At 39.4% G+C, this 20369-nt stretch overlaps 1 protein-coding gene across 10 annotated transcripts in view; it reads left to right on the forward strand.

Annotated features, from left to right (window-relative positions):
• Window positions 1-20369, forward strand: part of CASK (calcium/calmodulin dependent serine protein kinase) — a 363612-nt gene that overhangs the window by 268616 nt on the left and 74627 nt on the right. For all 10 annotated transcript variants that reach the window (XM_075912872.1, XM_075912888.1, XM_075912881.1 and 7 more), the window contains 2 exons: window positions 10687-10764; window positions 18281-18361. In XM_075912872.1, coding sequence (XP_075768987.1) covers window positions 10687-10764; window positions 18281-18361 — 159 coding nt within the window. The remainder of the gene's footprint in view (window positions 1-10686; window positions 10765-18280; window positions 18362-20369) is intronic.

Below are 20369 nucleotides of genomic sequence, written 5' to 3' on the forward strand. Positions count from 1 at the left end.
CTGAATCAAAATCTAAAACTCTGTTATTGCTATTGTTACGACTATTCTGTTTAAAAATGAATCTCAACCACCTTATTTCTTTCTAATCTCTTGAGATTTCGGAAGCATTTGTCAACGTAAAATTGAGGCAGTGACCTAATAAAATAGAACTTTATAAAATATATATTTAAAACAAAATTAGCATTATTTTATTTAACCTCTTCATTGTGGCCTGATGTCATCTCTCCCCCATCCCTTATATGTTATGTCATTAGTGTAATAAGGTGGGTGGGATATTATCTTTTGTTGGATCAACTTCTGTTGGTGAGAGAGACAAGTTTTTGAGTTACAGAGTTTAAAAGCTTGTTTCTCTCACCAACAGAAGTTGGTCCAATAAAAGGTGCTATCTCATGTATCTTGTCTCTCCAATATCCTTAGACCAACATGGCTACAATACCACTGCATATATCTTTGTTGTATCTAACTTAAGGCAAACTTACAAACTCTATCTAGCAAATGAGTAGTCCTTTTGCTTTTTATAAGTGTTTACAGAAATGTATTGAATACCAGTCAAGTGGGTCAGTTGTACTCAGAGTTCCTTTGACTTTAGGCACATCTAGACTACATGCGGCTTCCGAAAGAAGATATGCAAATTCAGCTTGAATTTGCATATCTTCCTTTTTTTTACCAGAAGAGGCTTTTCTGGTATTTGGCCTGTCTACACGGGCCCGGCCCAGAGGTTCATCAACAAGTTTCCTTTGCAGGTTTAGGAACTGACATAAGCATCTCAGTGCAGGGACCATGATTTGCTTCCTTCCAAAGTAATGCTGCAACCCCAAATGTTCAAAAATCATGCTAGGCCCGAAACAAATCAAATGATTGTTTGAACAAAGGGTTCCTACTGAGAGAGACTGTAGTTTAGACCAGGAATTTATTCTGACTGAACTATATGCCCAGTTATACTTTGTCTGTACACAGGTAACCTTGTGAGGCTACAGACAGCTCACTGCTACTTAGTGTCATCTGACTAGTGGGAGGGCTGCATTGTTTAGTGGGTCACTGGTGTCTGAATTAATCAAAATGTTATTGGGTGAAAGAAGAAATGAAGGAAGACCACAAAGAAGGGCTGTCCCTTGGCTGGAAATGGTAAACCGCAGCCAATGGGAGCTGCAAGGCTCCATGGCTACAGACACGAACAAAACGTAGGTAAAGTGTGGCGGGCCTGCCAGCAGCTTACCTGATTGGGCCTGCAACCCAACTTTGAAAATCAGTGCCTTAAAGAGCTTCAGAAGAGAAGAAGGGTTCAGAGGTTCTGCCTCTGGTACAGGGAGAGCCAACCCCATCCTTTTAAGCTCCCTTAAGCCTCACAAGGTGGGATGGGTGGGAGGACCCAATAGTGGGATAACTGTGATTAGGTTGGGAGTATGTGGAAATAAGAGAATGATCGTGCCCTCCTTTGTACAATTTATTAGCAGATTCCTCCACATCTTTTAAATTAATAATGTTGTGGCCTAATTAAATCACACCCACTGCCTCCTGTCTTCTAGTATAGCTTGGCAATGTAGCGGTGGGGGGTAGTTGTCATCGGTCCTTATTGTTGTATATAAGATGTCTTTTTAGTTAATTTCTACTTTAACCGAAGAAAGTAGAACCATTCATTTTCTACTTTTGCCTAAATAGATTAGATAAGTATTCTGGTAGCCCCATTTGTCACAGGTATTTGGCATCAGGAAGTAGGTCCTGCAAGATTTTTATAGGTCAGTTAGGATGTTCCAGAAATGTAATATTGATTTCAGAATGTGATCCCAGTGCAGCTTAAAGTTATTTCTCACTGTTCTGCCTGGATGTTGTGATGTTGCTGATTGAAAGATACTGGCCACTGTCATCTTAGTGTACCAAATTCTGAAAGGTAAAATCTTTTATTGGGTCTTGGGGGGAGTTTTTCCACATTCCTACATAAAGAAATGTTTGATTTTATTAAATTTTCAAAACAATATAAAAACAAAAACATACAAAAAGACCAACAGTTGTAAAAGAATATTATTAATAATATTGCTTCTATTAATGAAATTAAAATTCTTATAGTATTGTACTATAGCATTAGCATAGTTGTGAAAGTTCCGGCAATTTGTAGACAAAATACTAAATTAACCTTTCTAGCTTGAATCTTGAAAAACAGGAGAGAACAAGTTGTTCGTGTGGAAGTAATTTCAGTGCCCTAATAATTATCAAAGAAAATGGCCAGTTCTCCATTTTGGTTACTTAATTTAAATGCTACCTTGAGAATTGGCTTTGCTATGAAGTTCTCCTCCAGTTGATGACTTTCTCATGGCTTTTTTCCGCTTACATTGTTTTCACAAGGCTATTTATGTCCCAAAGGATGGATTCGATTTGAGTTGGCATTTTCATAGTCTTGTATTAAAATTATTTTTTCTAGTTGGCAGAAGCCTTATTGTCCAAGCTCTAAACTGTGAAATGACCTTCCATGTATTGTATGTTGTGCATTACTACTTTAATATTTAGTTTGTAGCTACATATATGATTTATAAAGCACTTAGTTTTTGTCCATAGTTATGTACCTTATTGGAGCATACACAGATGTGCATCCACTCTGGATCAGAAGACAGACATAAAATTGGTTATGTGAGCATATAGTTAAATTATGCTCTTTAATTTCACTTTTGTGACTGCAGAGTAATTCTCTTGAGTTACTCAGGTCTAGCAGAGAATGGAATTTGTTCAATATTTGCAGTTCTTATGCAAAAGAGTTGGATGTTTCTGCAGATGTATCTGCAATCTAATGTCACAAGAAAGAAAAAACAAATTCCAAGATTACTACAGGTATTTCAATCTCCTACTTCTAAAAATGGCAGCATTTTAGTGTCCAAACTGTCCCACTGAGAACTGTCCACCAAAATATTCTTATTTCAGAAACTCATTTCATATTTCTCATTAATTATCCCTCTAGTAACCACACTAGACAGATTAGAGATGAGATGACTGGTTCTTTAATTTGACAATTTCTATGGTAATGCCACTTGTGGGAGGATCTTGCTTCATTCAGTAGATCACTTTTGCAGTGTTGCCACCTCTTCTAGATCTCACAATATTTGAGGTCCCAACTCCATCATTTGTGGAGACAAATGATTAAGTGCCCCCTCCTTCTTTCATGTTTAGAAAAAAGGAGGGGGCAGCATTTTCTACCCCTCATGGTTATAGGGAAAAGCTTGAAAGTGTGACTCAACAGAATCCTAATGCTCAGAAACCAGAAAGCAAATGGAAAAAGAACTTAAAATCAGAGGTGAAAGTAACTTACGACAGTACCTGTAAGAAATTTATCATCCCCTGCTGGTCAGGGAGAAGACTTAGGGCAGACAGTTGGGGGTGTTGTAATAAGACAGTATCTGTAAGAAATTTAAGAGAGGGGTCGAGGGGGAGGGTTGCTCAGGGCCAGTGATCCCTGTAAGCTCTCCTGCATTTCTACAGCCACTCAGCAGAGATTTAAATTCTGCCCAGATGATAAGCAGAGCAGCATAGCTAGGTTTTTTGTTTATACTGTGGTGCACATTTGCACACAGATTGGTGTACATTAAAAAAATGAGTCTGCACGTGGATGGAAAAGATTAGAGCAGTGGTTCTCAAACTTACTGGCCTGCAGGCCACCCTGCTCAATGCAGACCTTTCCATGGACCACCAGCCAACCTCCCATGATGACAAAATTAGTGTGGAGTGAGCTGAGGATGAGTGGTCTGGGAAGAAGGTGGGGTGTAGGAGCAGGTGAGGGGTCTGGGAGGAAAGTAAGGTACAGGAGTGGGGGGGCAGGATCTGAGTAGGAGGGATGTGGGGGGGCCTTATCTGACTCCATGTCTCCTGCTGCTCCCAGGCACCATCCTCTGCTGCTCCCACTGGCCATGGTTCCGGCCAATGGAAGCTGCAAGGAAAACCTCCAGACAAGCTTTTTCCTGCATTGCTTGTTCCCCCAGCAGGAATGAGGGAGCAGTAACACATGGAGCCATTTAATTCCCCTGCAAGCTGGATCCAGGCCACAAGGCCAACCTTCCCTGCAGCGGGAAGCCAGCACTTCAGGCTTGGGGGAGCTGGAGTACCAGTGCAGGCTCCACACTCCAAGATGGAGGTGAGCCTGTGGCCCACCTGCAAGATGGTAACGAACCACTTGTGGTCCACAGACCACATTTTGAGAACCACTGAACTAGAGGGGACATTACTTAGGACAGGGGTTTGTGGCGGACATAGGTGTGGGGAGGGGCTCAGGGAGGAGGGTGGGGATGCGAGGGATGCAGGAATCAGAGTTGGGATGTCAAAAGGGGCTATGGGCAGGGGGCTGGGGTATGTGTGGGTGGGGAAATATAGAGGGGAAAGGGTGCTATGTAGTAGGGGCTGAAGCCTCCCCCTCACGATTCATATCGAGACGGCTTGCTGTTCACCTTCTTCACTCTCAGGGAGTAAAAGGGAAGCTCACAGCATGGATCACTCACTCCTCTGCCAATGCACACCCATTGTGTGCTTTCCTGTTGCTTCCTGATGGGAAGGGGAACAGCAGGCAGCACCCTGAAGCTCTTCCCTTCCTAAATGACACAGTGGGAGGGGGGGCACTTGCGGTTGGCAATTCCATACATATTAAACAATTTCTGTTCTTATTAATGCATTTTTATTTTCTTTCATCATCATGGTTTCTGTTACATCAAATCTAGGGAAACCTTCTCCATGTCTGTCATTGACTTGTAAATTCCAGATTCTGGACTGGTAAAATACAGTGAATTATTCCATTGACTAATCTGCCCCTGTGAATGACTCCATTACAGATTAGATTAGCCAGTGAGTCTAAATTCTTATATATTGGAGTGGAGTTAATTTTTTTCAAGATACTAAAATGTTTTTCTCCTCCAGATGATATGTCAACTTTTGTGTAGAGCAAGAGGTTTTTTGTATTAGTAAAAAGGAATTTTGGGAAATTTTGAAGTGATGGGATAAAACAATAAACTTTCTGCTTCAGACTAATTGAAAATTAAAAGTGAATCATGTTCTGGATTTTTAAATCTGTGCAAGCAGCAAAGTCTTTTTATACTTACAAGAAGTCAGAAAGCTTTGAGTTCTAGGAGACAGTCATCTGACATGGACAGTTTGATTTGTTGAGGGTTCTCTCTTTAAAGTATTTTTGTGTACCAAGAAGTCCAATTCATTAAAATAATTCTTGCATTTTTAATAAACCTTTAATTAACTTACCATATTGACAATTTTGTATTTACCTTAAATACCTGTTTTTGCTAATGAATGGATGGAAGCTGTTAGCATTTGGAGGCTGCTCATCAATCCTCAGAATTTTTATTTTCTGTACAGTAAATGTAGAAACCCACCATTAAATGTAAAAATTGTAGAGTCAGGACCTCAATATCTACGAAATTCTTAATGCAATTACTCTGGCATCTTAATACAACCATATTGTGCATTCTGTGTAATATGTTGTAGAACATATATTTTATAATAGAGTACTGTATTCTTAACATTTAACTGGGGGGGGATAAAAAATGTGCAAGTTGGTTGAGTTAACGTTGCCTTTATCTTTGACTTACTAGTGCTTGGTCACACAGCTAAAATATTACATTATTGGTAGCTTTTTATCACTTAATTCACTATGAGCACTGAGAGTCAACATGATTACTTAATAATCATCATGATTTATAATGATGGGCTAAATGATAGTGTGTGTGGAGAAAAAAGTAAAGTAATCAAATGGTGTCCCTTTCAGTCTCCATAAACTTCAGCGAAGCTTGTAAGTTCTTTGAACCAAGAATAAACTGAGGGCATGCTTCTGTCAGCCTTAAAGTAGCATATGCAGTAAAATACAAAACATGAAGATGGGAAAACCTCATCCCGTAGTGAATTGTGCTGTAAGAATGTCTACTGCCTGTTTTCAGTATGCAGTTTATCTATTGCTAAATTAAAACAGGTGGGGTTTTTTTTTCAAACCAAGTAAAGACAATATTCTTCAATGGGGAAGGTGCCTATATGAAATGTCAGTCAGCAGGCACTTTTGCAGTAGCTCTGTTTAAATAAACATTCAGTTACTTTTTAAAATAGCAAAATTGACATTAGTATGTGGAAGGTCAGAGAGGGGAAAAAATCATCTGCAGTAAACTACAGAACAGCTGAAGGAGGTTTACTTAGCCTATAATAAAAAACTATCAGCTTTATTATTCTTCCAGAATCTTTGGGGTTCATATGATTTTTTTTTCTTTGCAAAGGCATTTGGATGAAGGAAATTGGAGAATTGCACAATGAGATTTTCTTTCAGCAACATTATCAAAATCATGTGCCAGATCATATCCCAAGATCCCACCTCTGAATCTCCCCACTTTTGTATAGAACAGAAGGATGGGGTTTGCATGCCTTCATGGCACCTTTTCCCTCTTTTCTCTGTGGAGACCTCTTCTCTTTGTTGTCGGGTACTAGCAAGGGAAACAAGAATGAGAGAGGAGTGTGGGTGGAAATAGAATTATGCTACATATCCTTCCTCTCTGATTGTATGGAAATTAGTTTAAAAGAGTAATACAACTACAGTACTATGTTTTTTTAATTCCCCTCAGTAATCATAAATAAGACTTTTTGTTTGTGGTCAGGTTCTCATGTACTGTACTATTAAAATAGTGCAGTGATTTATTTATTCCATTTTTTTAAACAAATGCCTCTATTCAAATTCTAATTAACAGTAACTTCATGGAAACATTTTTCCATTTTTGTTGAATTTTTTAAAAACCTGTTACTGTGTTTTATACAGCACCTAGAATAATGAGGTCCCAACCTGTTTGGAGCCTTCTGGCTATAAACACAATACAAATTGTAATAATTTTTACTAAATTTAAATTGGGGGCTAAATTTTATTTTGGAGTATTACTTTAACCACATTTTGCATATAGAATATTCATTCATTCATTGTTTTTGTATTCTCTTAGGATTTCTCAGAATTACATGTTAATCCCAAATGGGACATTTAGGATTTGTAACATGCCCTAGGTATTATTTCAGCAAATACTTGCTAAATTGTGAGTACTAGATGATAACGGATTGTAATGCAGAAACTACTTCAAAGCATTACTCTGATTAAAAGGGGGCAGCTAGTCTATTCATTTCCTTGTGCAGTAGTAGGAAGCATTTTGGAAAACATTTTGGGGTATAGGTGGAACACTATTTTAATACTCGCTGGCTCGGGCTCCTGCTGCTTTAATGTATACTTTAGGTCAGTGGTCTCCAACCTTTTTAAGCACAAGATCACTTTTTGAATTTAAGTGCAATCCAAGGACTACCTCAAATATAAATACCCCTGTCCCATCTCCCTCCTGCTCCTTCTCCAAAGCCCCGCGCCCCTGCTCACTCTATCCTCCCCCTCTTGCCCATCCTCACTCACTTTCATCAGGCTGGGGCAGAGGGTTGGGGTGCAGGCTCTGGTCTTGGCTTAAGGGATCTGGAGTGTGGGAGGGGCTCTGAGCTGCTCTTGGGGCAGGCAGTTGGGATGTAGGAGGGTTCTAGGTACATGCTCTGGGGCAGCATTTGGATGCAGGGGTGCTCGGGACTAGGACAAAGGTTTGGGGTGGAGGAAGGGTTCACAACTGGGGTAGGAGTTTGGGATGTGGACTCAAGCTGGGCACTGCTGGTGGCTCCTGGCTGGTGGTGCAGTGGGGCTAAGGCAGGCTCACCCTTGCCCTGGCCCTGCACCACTCCTTAAAGCAGCCAGCAGATTCCCTCCCAAGCCCTGTCTGCTCTGCCCCCTGTCTACTCTGTGGAGATAGGATATGGGGTGAGAGATGGGGCACCCTGACATCAGTGCCTCTCTTCTCCCTCCCCTGCCCTGCACAGCAAGCTGGAGGCTCCCAGGGAGAGGAGCAGTTCCAAGGCAGAGGGCAGGAGGTGTGCAGCAGTGCGGGGAGAGGCAGTTGGAAGTGCTGGCACTTGATAGCCTCTTGGCCAAACCAGTCAGGATCACCTGTCAGAGGCTCCAAGATCTACCAGTAGATCCTGATCTACTGGTTGGTGACCACTGCTTTAGGTCCTGCTGTCTATTGCAAACTCCTGTTCTTTTCTGGTTGAAAGCTTCTCACCTATTTCTGTGGCTGGAATGGAATAGTTATTGTTGATGGGGCTTACTTGTGGTCAGAAAAACACATTAATTACATGAATGCAACAAACTTCTGCCCACGTCTGGCAGGCAGAGTTCTGGCAGTCAGAGATCTGAAACAAATGATGGATTTGATTCTACCCTCAAAATACCTGAATACCATGTGAAAATTCAGCAACCACATTCAGAACCAATCTGTTTTTTCATGTCCAATAAATAACAGCTGAAAGTGGAAGAAGTGTGTACATGAATGTGTGTGTTTGTCATATAACATGTACAAAAAAGTGTGTGTAAAAACATAAAGTATTTAAAAAACAAGGAATAAAAATAACTAACATGCTTACATTGTGATTAAACTGTTATAGTTTTGAATTATATTATTTTGAAAATAATATTCATAAACCTACAACAATGAAATGCCATAAAGCATATTTAAATAGTTGTGTATATAAAGAGTGAAAGCATCAAGCTATCTGCATTAGGAGTGAAAGAGATTAACAGAAAAGCTGATGCTTATCAGTTTCTGTTAATGGTTAAACTCTGTTAGGGTCTGGAAACAGGGGTTGGCATTTGGGACCTTGCGCATGCCCGAGTGTTGCCAGCAGCAGAGCCTGCAGTGCAGCACTGGCAGCCAGGACGCTGGAGAGGGGCCTTCACCTAGGACCCTGCCAGCAGCAGAGCCCACAGGGCCAACATCCGGAAGCCCACAGAAGTGAGTTCTAAAATGCCTAACCTGTAATGTCTGGAGTAATTATCCCTATGGTGGTTGGGGCTCCTGGAAGTGGCTGGCATGTCCCTGCAGCCCCTGAGAAAATCAGTGCAGGGGCTCTCCTTGCCTGCAGCTACCACTCCTGCAGCTCCCATTGCTCAGTAATGGAAAACTGGCCAGTAGAAGCTGTGGGGTTGGGGCTTGTAGATGAGGGGCTGCACATGGAGCCCCTGCTGTACATGCCACCTGCTTTTGGGAGTGGTGAAGGGCCAGGACCAGGGTAAGCCTGCCTTAGCTCTTCTGTTCCAGTGTTGGCTGTCCCACTGCTCCCACGGTTGGTGGGACTTGAACCTACCAGCCTGCGCTCCCCAGGGGAATGCTTTATCTCCTAACCTCTGCCACCTAAACTACTGCCATGTTCCAGAAACTGTGGGTGAAGGGATGGAAAATCATGAGGTGGGGTGGGAGGTTGCTACAGGACTATTATTTGCAGTCTAGGCAGTTGAAATGGAATCTACTGCCATCTCCCTTGGGTGACCTAGCTGAGATCACTTTCCTAAGTAACAGAAGTGACTAGAGAAAAAGTTGTGCAAGCATCTGGGGACAGACTGGGTCCCTATGTTGCTGTGTTGTGTACTGCCATGATGCCAGCAAAATTAATATTGGAGTATCCTCCATGGTGGAAAAAATGAGGATTCCTGGGCCATCCCTGTGAACATAAACTGTCTTTTTTTTCATGGGGCACTCTGTGCCTAGCCGATGCAGCCACTGGGAGGAAGATAACAACTCTACCTCATCTTGTTAATTTTAATTAAAAATAGAATATAAGATATTCCCCAAAATATTACTTGAAATTGCATACTCACCGGAGGTTCTTTCCCCAGCATCACTTGGCCACAAAGCTTTTCTGCATCCGGCTGGACTGCTCTGGGGCTACAAACAGCTCCTGGCTGGAGGATCACGGAGAATGGATTCTCCACTTGCCTGTCTCTCGATCTCTTCCTCCCCTTCCTTATCCAAGACCACCTCTTCAATGTTGCCTCCACTGACCCAGGACTCTAGCTATTCAGAGTAGGAAAGTGTTACATGGTTACACTCTGCCATTTCCCAGCTAGGTCGCTCCACTGCAGCGGGGGAGGACTGAGCATAGATAGTCAGCTCTTTTTTTTCTCTGTATTTTATTTATTTAGGTTTTGTAAATAATATACAGTACATGAGAAGTAAAGGTCTTTGATTTCATATTTAAACATACTGGTGTTGACCCTGTTGATATAAAATCCTGGTAAAGAAATGATAATCCTTTATGTAAACATTCCTTCCTAGAAGGAGCAATTTTGCACTTTTCCCAAAACTAACTGCTAATTCTGTAGCAATTACTTAGAGGTACATTTTCTTATGCAGCGAACTTGAGTTTAAAATGATATAATGTTTGAAGTAGTTGACATTTGATTTATTGGAAAAAGTGAGAAATATGGCTTAATGTAAATACATAGCAGCATGCATGAATTATCATGAGTTCCAGTACCACTTATTAAAAGTGCACAGAAACATTTGTGCAAGTGATGTGGTTCCCAGAGTTTCCTGTTGAAAATGCATGGGAAGCACAGAAAATCCCACAACCTCTCTAAACTTTCCCATGGTATGCTGTACATTTTGAATGGATGGCACTGTTTTCAGCTCAGGAAATGTTTGGGGGGGAGGGGATTAAGGAGTTTGTTTGCTAAATTTGTCCATAAAACACAGTGAAGCTTGTAGTTGAACATAGATATTTTAACCATATTATTGTATGTAAGTTGTTGGACTCAATTATATTGAATATTAACAAAGAAGTAAGTGACTACAGCATTCTATGTCCTTCTGATTTCAGCTTTATGACAAAATTAACACAAAATCTTCACCGCAAATCAGGAATCCTCCAAGTGATGCTGTACAGAGAGCCAAAGAGGTAAGTGGTTTTGAAGTTCATTTCAGACTTTCAGATTTTTATTTTCTTTGTTTAATGTGAAACTCTTTAATCATAGATACCGTGCTCTAGTCTGGTCCTCAATTTGACTCACTCTAATATTTTTATTTTTAGTTGCAAGGCAGGCTTTGTAAATTTATCTGTAAGGCATTTATTTATTGGACTGTAAGGAATCTTTATATTATTTAGCCTCATCATACAACCTCTAACTTATCAGTAGGGATATAAAAAAAAGGAGCTTTTTCCTGTGACAAATGTGGTTATTTGCATATATTTTGCATTTGGTAGATTTGAATTCAGCAAAAGTTTGAAGGTTGGATAATTTCTCAAATAACAGCTTTCTTTAGAAATGTCTGTAGATTGAATCAAGATTGTCTTGCTTTTTATTGTGTCTACTGTTAGAGAAGAAACAGGCGACCCAGGAGTGGATGGGGTAAATGAACTGCTTTATTGCCCATGCACATTTATCTTGGACATTCAACACAACAGCCAAGTGGCAACAAATTGGCATCAGTCACACCCATTTAGCTATTTTAATATGTTAATTCACATGTCTATCACTACTTTTCCTAAAACCTTATTTAGTAATGTTAACTCCCATAAAATGAATATTAATAAGCAGGTGATTAATATTATTATACCTGCCCGTAATTACTATTTACAGAATTTCTAATTAAATCAACACTTTCTATGCTACAAACTTTCCAAATCATCGGGTTACAGAGATTACAAGATATTTAACACTGAAGATATTTTATACAGAGCCAATGAGGATAAGCAAAAGACACAACAAAGTAGAACAGCTGCATGCTAATCTATTTTCCTAGGCTGCAAAAAGGAAGGGGAAAAGCATGTTCAAGGGTAATGGCAACTCCTTACTGCTCTCTCATACCCCTATTCATTTTACATATGAAATAAACTTCTACAGCAAAGAATTAGTGCCAAAAAAGGGGGCAGAGCTGGAAATCAGATGCAGAGCTGTAGGACATAAGACTCAAAATGGCCAAAGCCAATAAAAACAGAGCTACTTGTTAAACGTAGGCCAAATGCTGAATAAAGAATGTGATCTATAGTGTCAATCAAAAGTATTACTCGTTTAACATATGATAGCTAAAAACCATTGCTTTGAGTAATATTAAAATTCAAATGAGCACAGACATTTTTAATCATAATCTGTGATCACTGAAGTCACACTGACACTTTCTGAAGATTTTTCTCCTGTTTTTCTAACTACTTTTTATTGAAACAAGACTTTGTGGCCAGATTGACAGACTTTAACAGCTCAGGCATGCTTTGAGCAGTCCTCACAATTTCACCCAGAGACACATTTTATATCTTTGTCCATCCAAATCTATACCTTCTCCCATTTCCCCACATCAGTGTGTGAGGACTGGACATCCATCCATCAAGTTACTCTTATCCAGGTACACTCATGCTTCTCTGGAACCCTGTGAACAAGATTGGGGCCACTGATTCCTGGCCACAAGAAGCACCAAGATGGCACAGCCGAGTCATCACAGGCTAGGTGACTCTCAGAGGAAACTGTACTTGCAGGTACAGGCAGGAAAAAGCAGGAAGAGGGCCCACACAGAGAAACTTCTACCAACTCTGTAGAGAGCATTACTCAGCCTCCTTACGGTAATGAAGAAGTGGTGAGCTTGTTTCCTGCAGGGAGATGGACAGAGCACTTTTGTGTAGCAGGAGCTGGCTGTACAGTACAATGCATGCACAGGGGTACTACCTGTGTCAGAGGGAGCAGTCCACTGATAAATGCCTATGAGGCCTGCAGCACATTTTGTACCTGAATGTCTTTGTGACTAGGGTCCCAGGGAAGGGGGAGCACTCTGAGGTTGCTCATTTGGGGTAAAATGCAAAGAATGGGGAAGAATATCCCCAAAGTAGTCCAGTACTTAGATTTACCAAGACAGCACAAAATTGCTTCAACAATGCCTTACTGGTTATACAGAAGTCACACCACAGTTTCCTTAAAGCAACCCAGCTTTTGGGCTTCTTCCCAGACAGTCAAATCAAATATGAAAGTTTTATCAACATTTCAGCTTTTACCCAAATACACACTTACAGCCAACTCTTATGAACTAAGCTAATTTTTTTAAAGGAGAATGAATATTGATTAAAAGTTTATTATACATAGAGACATGAAATCAGTTTTAGTAGATATGGTTAGCTTTGGAGTTGCAAAGAGATCTCAGAATTAGTCCATCATTTCAGTCCAATGTTCTGTATCTAGGGTGATCCAGATGGGACTGGAAATCTTAGTTTTATGACTCAAACTTAACCCAGAATAAAGTTGGAGCAAGTCCAAAGAGTCCTGTATACAGTTTTCTTGCAGCTTATGATAGCCTGTTCATAGCAGGTGTTCCTTGGTTGAACTTTGAGGAAGCTTTGAAGAACAACTTTTTCTCTAGGCATACCCAAGCAACTAGTTGCATTCATCAACATAAGAAAATTATCCATTAGAGGCAGTTTATAACAAACCATTAAAGAGAAATATTGATAATGACATTATTACACGGATGTTTCATCTAAATGTTAATATTTCCTTTTGATTGCTGAATCAATAGCTATAGCAGGGGTTCCCAAACTTTTTGAGATAGGGACCAGTAAATCCATTCATAAGCTTTTGGAGGACCGGTGACATTCATTTGCATATTCATTAAGCAAATGATGAATATGGAAATAAGTTTCTGGTCCTCCCGAAGCTGTCAGTGCCAGCTTTAGCAAAACTTTTGATACGGTCACCCACAATATTCTTGCCAGAAAGTTAAGGGAATATGGATTGGATGAGTGGACTGTAAGATGGATAGAAAGCTGGCTAGACCAGGGTTTCCCAAACTTTTTACTTTAGTTGGAATCCATTTTTTTTGGTACTGTTTTTTTGCAGCCCAAAAATATAAATGCATATTAAGAGAAAGAATGAAAAATGAATACATTTTCACTGTGTATTTATTCACAATAACAGTACATAACATAAATCTTAATTACAATTTAACCAGTAGAATTTTAACAGTTGTAAAGTTTGTTTATTTATAATTGAATGAGTTGAATATAAGTCATTTGTTTGCACTTTATAACTTTTAAATAACTAAAAAGAGAACTAATGGGAAGAGTGATGTTGTTTTGCATCACATAACAACTTTATGTCAGGAGCAAAAGAAAGTTTTATCCTCAAATCTGGTTCAACATTCAATCTATTTCTATATTTATTTTTGAAGAAAACCAAAGATGAGAAACTAGATACACATTTATATGTCATGATGAAAGGCATTAAGAATTTGACTGCTTTCTCAGATAAATGTGAATATTCATTTCTACAGCTCAACCAAAAATCAATCAATCGAGAGTTTATCAAAGTTCTCTTTTAAGGCAGAGTCACAGGAAAGTTCAATTAGTGAATGCACTTCTGATGCACTCAATTGTAGTATTTCTTCATTTTCGGTATCAATAGTAAACGGGTTCTTAACCCACATTTTACTGGCATCAATTGTAGGAAAGTATTCATATAAACTTGATGTTAGCCCCAAGAGGTGTTCTTGGATTGCTGCAGAAATCACATCTGAGATATTAGTTTCAGCATATTTTTCTTGTAATTCAGTTAAAGTACAAAAAGACTTAAAATTTCTCTTGTTAACTCACTGTGCCCATAAACGAAGTTTTTTAATTGTTGCCTCAACCTTTTTGTGAACTTTGAAAGTATTAATTTTAGTGCCTTGTAAATTCAAACTTAAATCATTTAAAAGACAAAATATGTCACATAAGTAAGCCACCATTGTTTACCAATCAATCTCATGAAACCTGTCTTTAAATGTAAATATAACATCTTTTGCCAATGGAGGATGTCGCTCCAAGAACAATAAAACTTCATCCTTCATTTCAGAGTCGTTTCAAAATGTTTCCTTTCAACAGCCATCGAATCTCTCAGTGTAGTAAGAGACGCTCATGTTCACTTCCTAATTCGTTGCACAAAGCAGTAAAGATTCCGGAATTCAAAGGACAAGCTTTCATATAATTTATAAACTTCACACATTCTTGAAGAGTGGAACTCAAAAGTGATGGCATAGTTTTCACAGATAGAGCCTCTCTGTGAATACTGCAGTGCACCCATACACAATCAGGCACTACAGCTCGAATCCACGAGACAGGCTCAGTGTGAGACCCTGCCATTGCTCGAGCCGCATCACTGCTCAGTCCAGCACACTTTTTCCAGTCAATATAGCTTTGAATAATAAAATCATTGATTAGCTTAACATTTCCGCACCCGTTGTTCTTGTTGGAAGTGGTTTACAAAATAAGAGATCATCTTGAATGGAGCTTTCATAATCATATCTAACAAAACACATCAAGTTGGCAGCGTCAACTATATCAGTGCTTTCATCCATTTGTAATGCAAAAAACTGACTATTCTGTAGTCGATGAATGAGCATTTCAATATTTTTCGCCATTTCTTCAATTCTACATTTCACTGTATTGTTCGATAAAGACAGAGAACCCAACTGATTTCCCTTTTTTTCCTCCTTAAATACGGGATGTAATAATATTCAATGCAGGAAGTATTAACCTTTCACCAACAGTATGCGGGTAACCTGTCTCGGCTGTTAGTTTTGAAACTTCATATGAAGCCAACACAAAGTTTTCATTTGAAGAGCCCATTGAAAGTGCACTTTTCATGCTTTTTTTAGCAAAAGCGAATTAATTTCTCTTATTTATGAAAAAATCTATAGGCTTACTCGCGTATTCTGGATGTTTGCATTCCAAATGGCATTTCAGTTTTGATGGTTTCATGCACTCGTTGGATAGTTCTGAGAGACAGATTAGGCATAATGGCAAGTGATTATCACTACCAGCACTTATAAAACCAAATTTCAAATACTCATCAGAATAATTGCGGGTCCAAGGAGTTTTTATCTTCTTATTCTCACTTGTACTAGGCTGCACACTGCTACTAGGCTGCACATCATTCAAACATTTTTTAGTTGTATTTACAGTCACATTCTTCAGCCATTTATCCATATTGAAGATGAAAATGAGAGGCTATGTTATTGAAAATAAATGAAGAAAGCTTAAGCAGTTAACCTAAGAGGACGTGCGCTACTGTGCAGAAACAAGCTGAGGCTGCTGTATCGCGTGACAGGAAAACCAATGACACAAGCTTGACTGCATGAAAATACACGTGCTTCTGGGAAGATGAAGCCCTTTCCCTGCCCTTGTCAGGTGGTCTGCGTTCCCTGGCACTACCAAAGCACTATGCTGCCCCAGAGAGCCTGCCTCCGGAGGAGCCACTGAAATCCCATAGGGTATGTCTACACTGCCACCCTAGTTCAAACTAGGGTGACTAATGTAGGCATTTGAAGTTGCAAATGAAGCCCGGGGTTTAAATATCCCGGGCTTCATTTGCATCTTGCTGGGCGCTGCCATTTTTAAATCCCTGTTAGTGTGGACTCCAGAGGGAGGGATCACAACAGGTAATCCTCACGTGATCCCTCCCCTATCACTCACCTCCAGAGAAACAGAGGCTAGGGATTCCATTCCTGTCTATCCTAGCTAATAGCCATTGATGGACCTAACCTCCATGAATCTATCTAGCTCTTTTTTGAACCCTGTTAAAGTCCTAGTCTTCACCACATCCTCTGGCAAGGAGTTCCAGAGCTTGACTGTGTGCTGAGTGAAGAAAAACTTCCATTTGCTTGTTTTAAACCTGCTCCAGACCCCCTGCTGTTCCACTGCAAGGCTTGAACATTCTGAGGTGTGAGGGGAATGTGGGGAGTGTCTTTCTCCTTCTCAGTTAGGGGCCAGGTCAGTGAGGGTTTGTTGGGGGTTTTTTTTGCTTCTCACTTGTGTGCGGCCCCCAACTGATTTTTCTGTGGGTCAGTGGTCCCAACCCAAAAGTGGGTCTGGACCATGAAAGCTCATCACCTAATAAACCATCTTGTTAGTCTTTAAAGTGCTGCATAGTCCTGTCTTTTGTTTCAGCAAGACCAGACTAACACGGCTGCATCTCTATCACCTGCTATAAAGGGACAGACTTTCAAAAGTTGGTTTCCCATTTTCTGGTACAGTTTGAAAAACCCACTAAATCAAATGTTGGCAGGGCCTCCCCACCCCACCCCTACACCTCCCTATCAACTGCAGTATTCCTCACAGTTGCGAGGAGTAAGGGAAGTTGATGGGAGCATTTCTCCCGTCAACCTACTGTGGTGCCACCCCAGAAAATCAATGTAAGGTACGTCAGCTCCAACTACACAACTGTCATAGCTGGACTTACATATCTTACATTGATTTTCTCCACCAGTATAGACCTGGCCTTAAAAAAGAGAATGGGAAGCTAGTAAGTGTCTCAATTCCTTTAATGTTGTTAATTTCAGGTCAGTTTTTTAGCACAAAAAAATAAACATACTCTAAGCCAGCAACTTCATTGTGGAAATAAGACTGAAAAGTACAGTTCAGAAGCTTCTAAAGAGTGTGAAATCTCTTCTCTTTTTAAGTCCATTCTGGTTTATACATGTCAATACAGTGTACCAGTAATGGAGACTAGATATAAAAATGTTTAAATAATAACTTATAATTATTTAATAATTCAGAATAACTTATTCAGCCCATAGTAAATAAAGTGAATCATGCCCATATGACAAAATTGAGTTGTGCATTTTACACATTCAACCATGAGGGCTAAAATGCACCTTTAGCAGGATGATAGAGTTTAAAAATGCACCCTGTTTACCAGTTGTGGAAAAATGAGAGAATGATTTGAACTACCCCAAATGGTGGGAGGGAGTTGTTTGTCTGTGCCAACCACATTGCTTTGCAGAATTTCCTAGCAGTTAATCTCTGGAGCCGCTGCCAGAAGCAGAGTGCTCTGTTTTTCCACCATTCAAACAGCTGAGTTCTGAGAATAAAACTGAATATATCAGACTGTAAGGGACTGTGTTAAATACATTTACTTTTTCCCCCCAGTTATGAGTTGAAATGCTATTTTTTCTTGTTTATAGAATCTTGAGTTTTGTGGTAGTGTAACACATGGACCATCTTCAGTTCATATTTTTTAACTGTTTAATTTGCAGAAGCAGTATTTTAATCTCGATAATTCAAGATTTTGTACATGGTTTTTAATTCTATTAATGTCTCTTAGGTTCCATTCAGGCATGGAAACAGAGGTTGATAAGAACGACTTATATAGTTGCTGATTAACACTTTACTTCTGCAGTTATGATAATGACCTTTCAAAGAATATTATCTGTTTGAGAAGAGAGATTCTGCTTTCTTTAAATCTCATCTTTCATTTAGCGAAGAGAGAGGTCAATATATGACTTTTATTCTGTTTGAAAAAAGTTCCCATTCTTGAAGACCTTTTTCTATCATAACCCAGTGATTGTTTTGGTGCTACAGGAATTAGGCCCACCCAGAATAAAGGATGCATTTTACAATTTTATGCCAGAATAGAGAGCAGTTGGCTTTACTGACATTTGTGCTGTTTGTTTTGCAGGTATTGGAAGAAATTTCATGTTACCCAGAGAACAATGATGCAAAAGAGCTAAAGCGTATTTTAACACAACCTCATTTCATGGTAAGCAAATACTATCTTAAACACATTCCTCATGGAACATCAGCAGAATCTACTATCTAAAGCCTATAAACAGCAAAACAAAATTATAGTTAACTGCACATAAATAAATATTTAATCAGCATTTCCAATGGGCTAAGTTAGCTCAGCAACTGATATTGCATACTACTTGCTACACTGAGGGAGCATTGTGTTTACAGCTTGTTGTGATGAGAATTTCAGTTTGCAGGCACAGATATTTTGCTGGTTTGTTCTCATCAGACAAGGGTGTTATTCCTTAAAATGTTAGTTTTTAAAAGGAAACAATAAGAGAAACGAATAAGAAAGATCTAAACACGCTGCCAATAAAGGTAACACAAGTCTAACAGATGCCAGTTGCATTAGGTGAATCTTTTGTTACACAGTCACAAAAGCAATTGAACTGTTCTTTACAAAATCTTACAAAAATAGGGTAGAAAGGAGGCCCTTTATAACGAAATCAGTTAATGTTGTTAAAAGTGATATTCTTTGTCTCAATAGCCTGTTAAAACTATTTCACCCAGCCTTGTAGCTCTGTGGTTTAGTCCTGCATATTACCACGTGAGTAATCTAAGTTAGATTCCCAGTTCAAGGGACTTGTTTTGGGAGCTGTCAGAGATGTAAAAAGGAGAAAGGAACCCGTGGATCCCAGGAGGAAATGGTGAGGATCCTCCTTCCAAATGTTTGTTGGGCAAAGATGTGTTTATTCACTTTTAGAGTGTGTCCTATATTTAAATCTAGTTTAGGGTGGGCCAGGGGAATGGTACAATTTAGTGAATTTGGAGTTTGTACTTAAGACAAACACTCTGGCGTATTTCACCCATTTCTACTTTGGGGGCATTGATGGCCTGTGTGGTCAGGAGTATGAGCACCCAAAACTCTCACCTAAATCACTGAAGTACAGAGTGTCTTGAAATCAGGCAGTGAATTTCTTTTGTTTGAGATGTGAACACACCCTGTAAACTCCTGAAAAGAAATACTGTTGTTTGAAGTTGCTATGTAGTTGTTTGAAGTTGTGTGCTGGCCGACTGAGGAATAACTAAAAGTGTGAGTGTCTAACCCAAAGAATGAATGTAAGGAGTGCACAGATTTTGCCCGGCATAGGGAAGAATTGATTTTCACAAGAAACTCCCAACAACTAGAAAACAGCACCTGAAAATAGAGCAAGTTGCAGCCACCTTCATTTAATAGGCAGTCGACGCTTGCAAAAGCTACAGGTTCCAGCATGCAGCATTCCAGCTGGATTCTTTGAAGATTATAGTAGTTTTGTACCTCAGCTGTGTTGTGTGCCATTTGCCTGATGGCCAAACGCACACTGATAATGGTAGTAGAACCAGCTCTCCTTTAGCAGAGACAGTTGTTTACAATAGGAAAAAAGAGACAGTATGACAGGCAAGCTTGTTATGGGGAGGGAAGAAAGGAGTGAAAATAATAAATGGTACTGATTGTTACTCAATTTTTCTCTTACATGGCTTATCCTGGTTCATCTTTTTTTTTTTTTTCCTTCAATTTAATACATTTCTTGGATTTACTGCAAAGACTTCAGAAGTAAAGGCAGACAAAAGTCAATAATATATGGCAGGTTTGAAGTCTAGCTGATCAACTTTTGTGTGCACATGATTTCCAAAGTAATTACCAAATAATAATTTATTAAATATTTTTGTATGGAGAAATGACAAGGAAAATGTTATGCATCAGAAAACTATTTTTTATATAAACAGTAATTAAACTGCTGTGCCGATAGACATCTTTTAAGACCAGCTGTCAGAAAGAAAACTCTTACAACAATTTTTTTAAATGATTTTTATGTGAACTAAGACTTATTTCCCTTTAAAAGTGTTCAAATTATACTAATGGGAGTTTTTTTTCTAAGCAAAAAGAAGCTGTGTAAATCTTTCATATGGAAATGAAATACCTTTTATTTGTGAAAAATGTAAATCCTTTCCCCGCAGTTTAGGAAATCAAGATAGATGAGCTAAATCCTTAGGCATCT

The sequence above is a fragment of the Pelodiscus sinensis genome, chromosome 1, assembly GCF_049634645.1.
Source record: "Pelodiscus sinensis isolate JC-2024 chromosome 1, ASM4963464v1, whole genome shotgun sequence".
Classification (NCBI taxonomy): Eukaryota; Metazoa; Chordata; order Testudines; family Trionychidae; genus Pelodiscus; species Pelodiscus sinensis.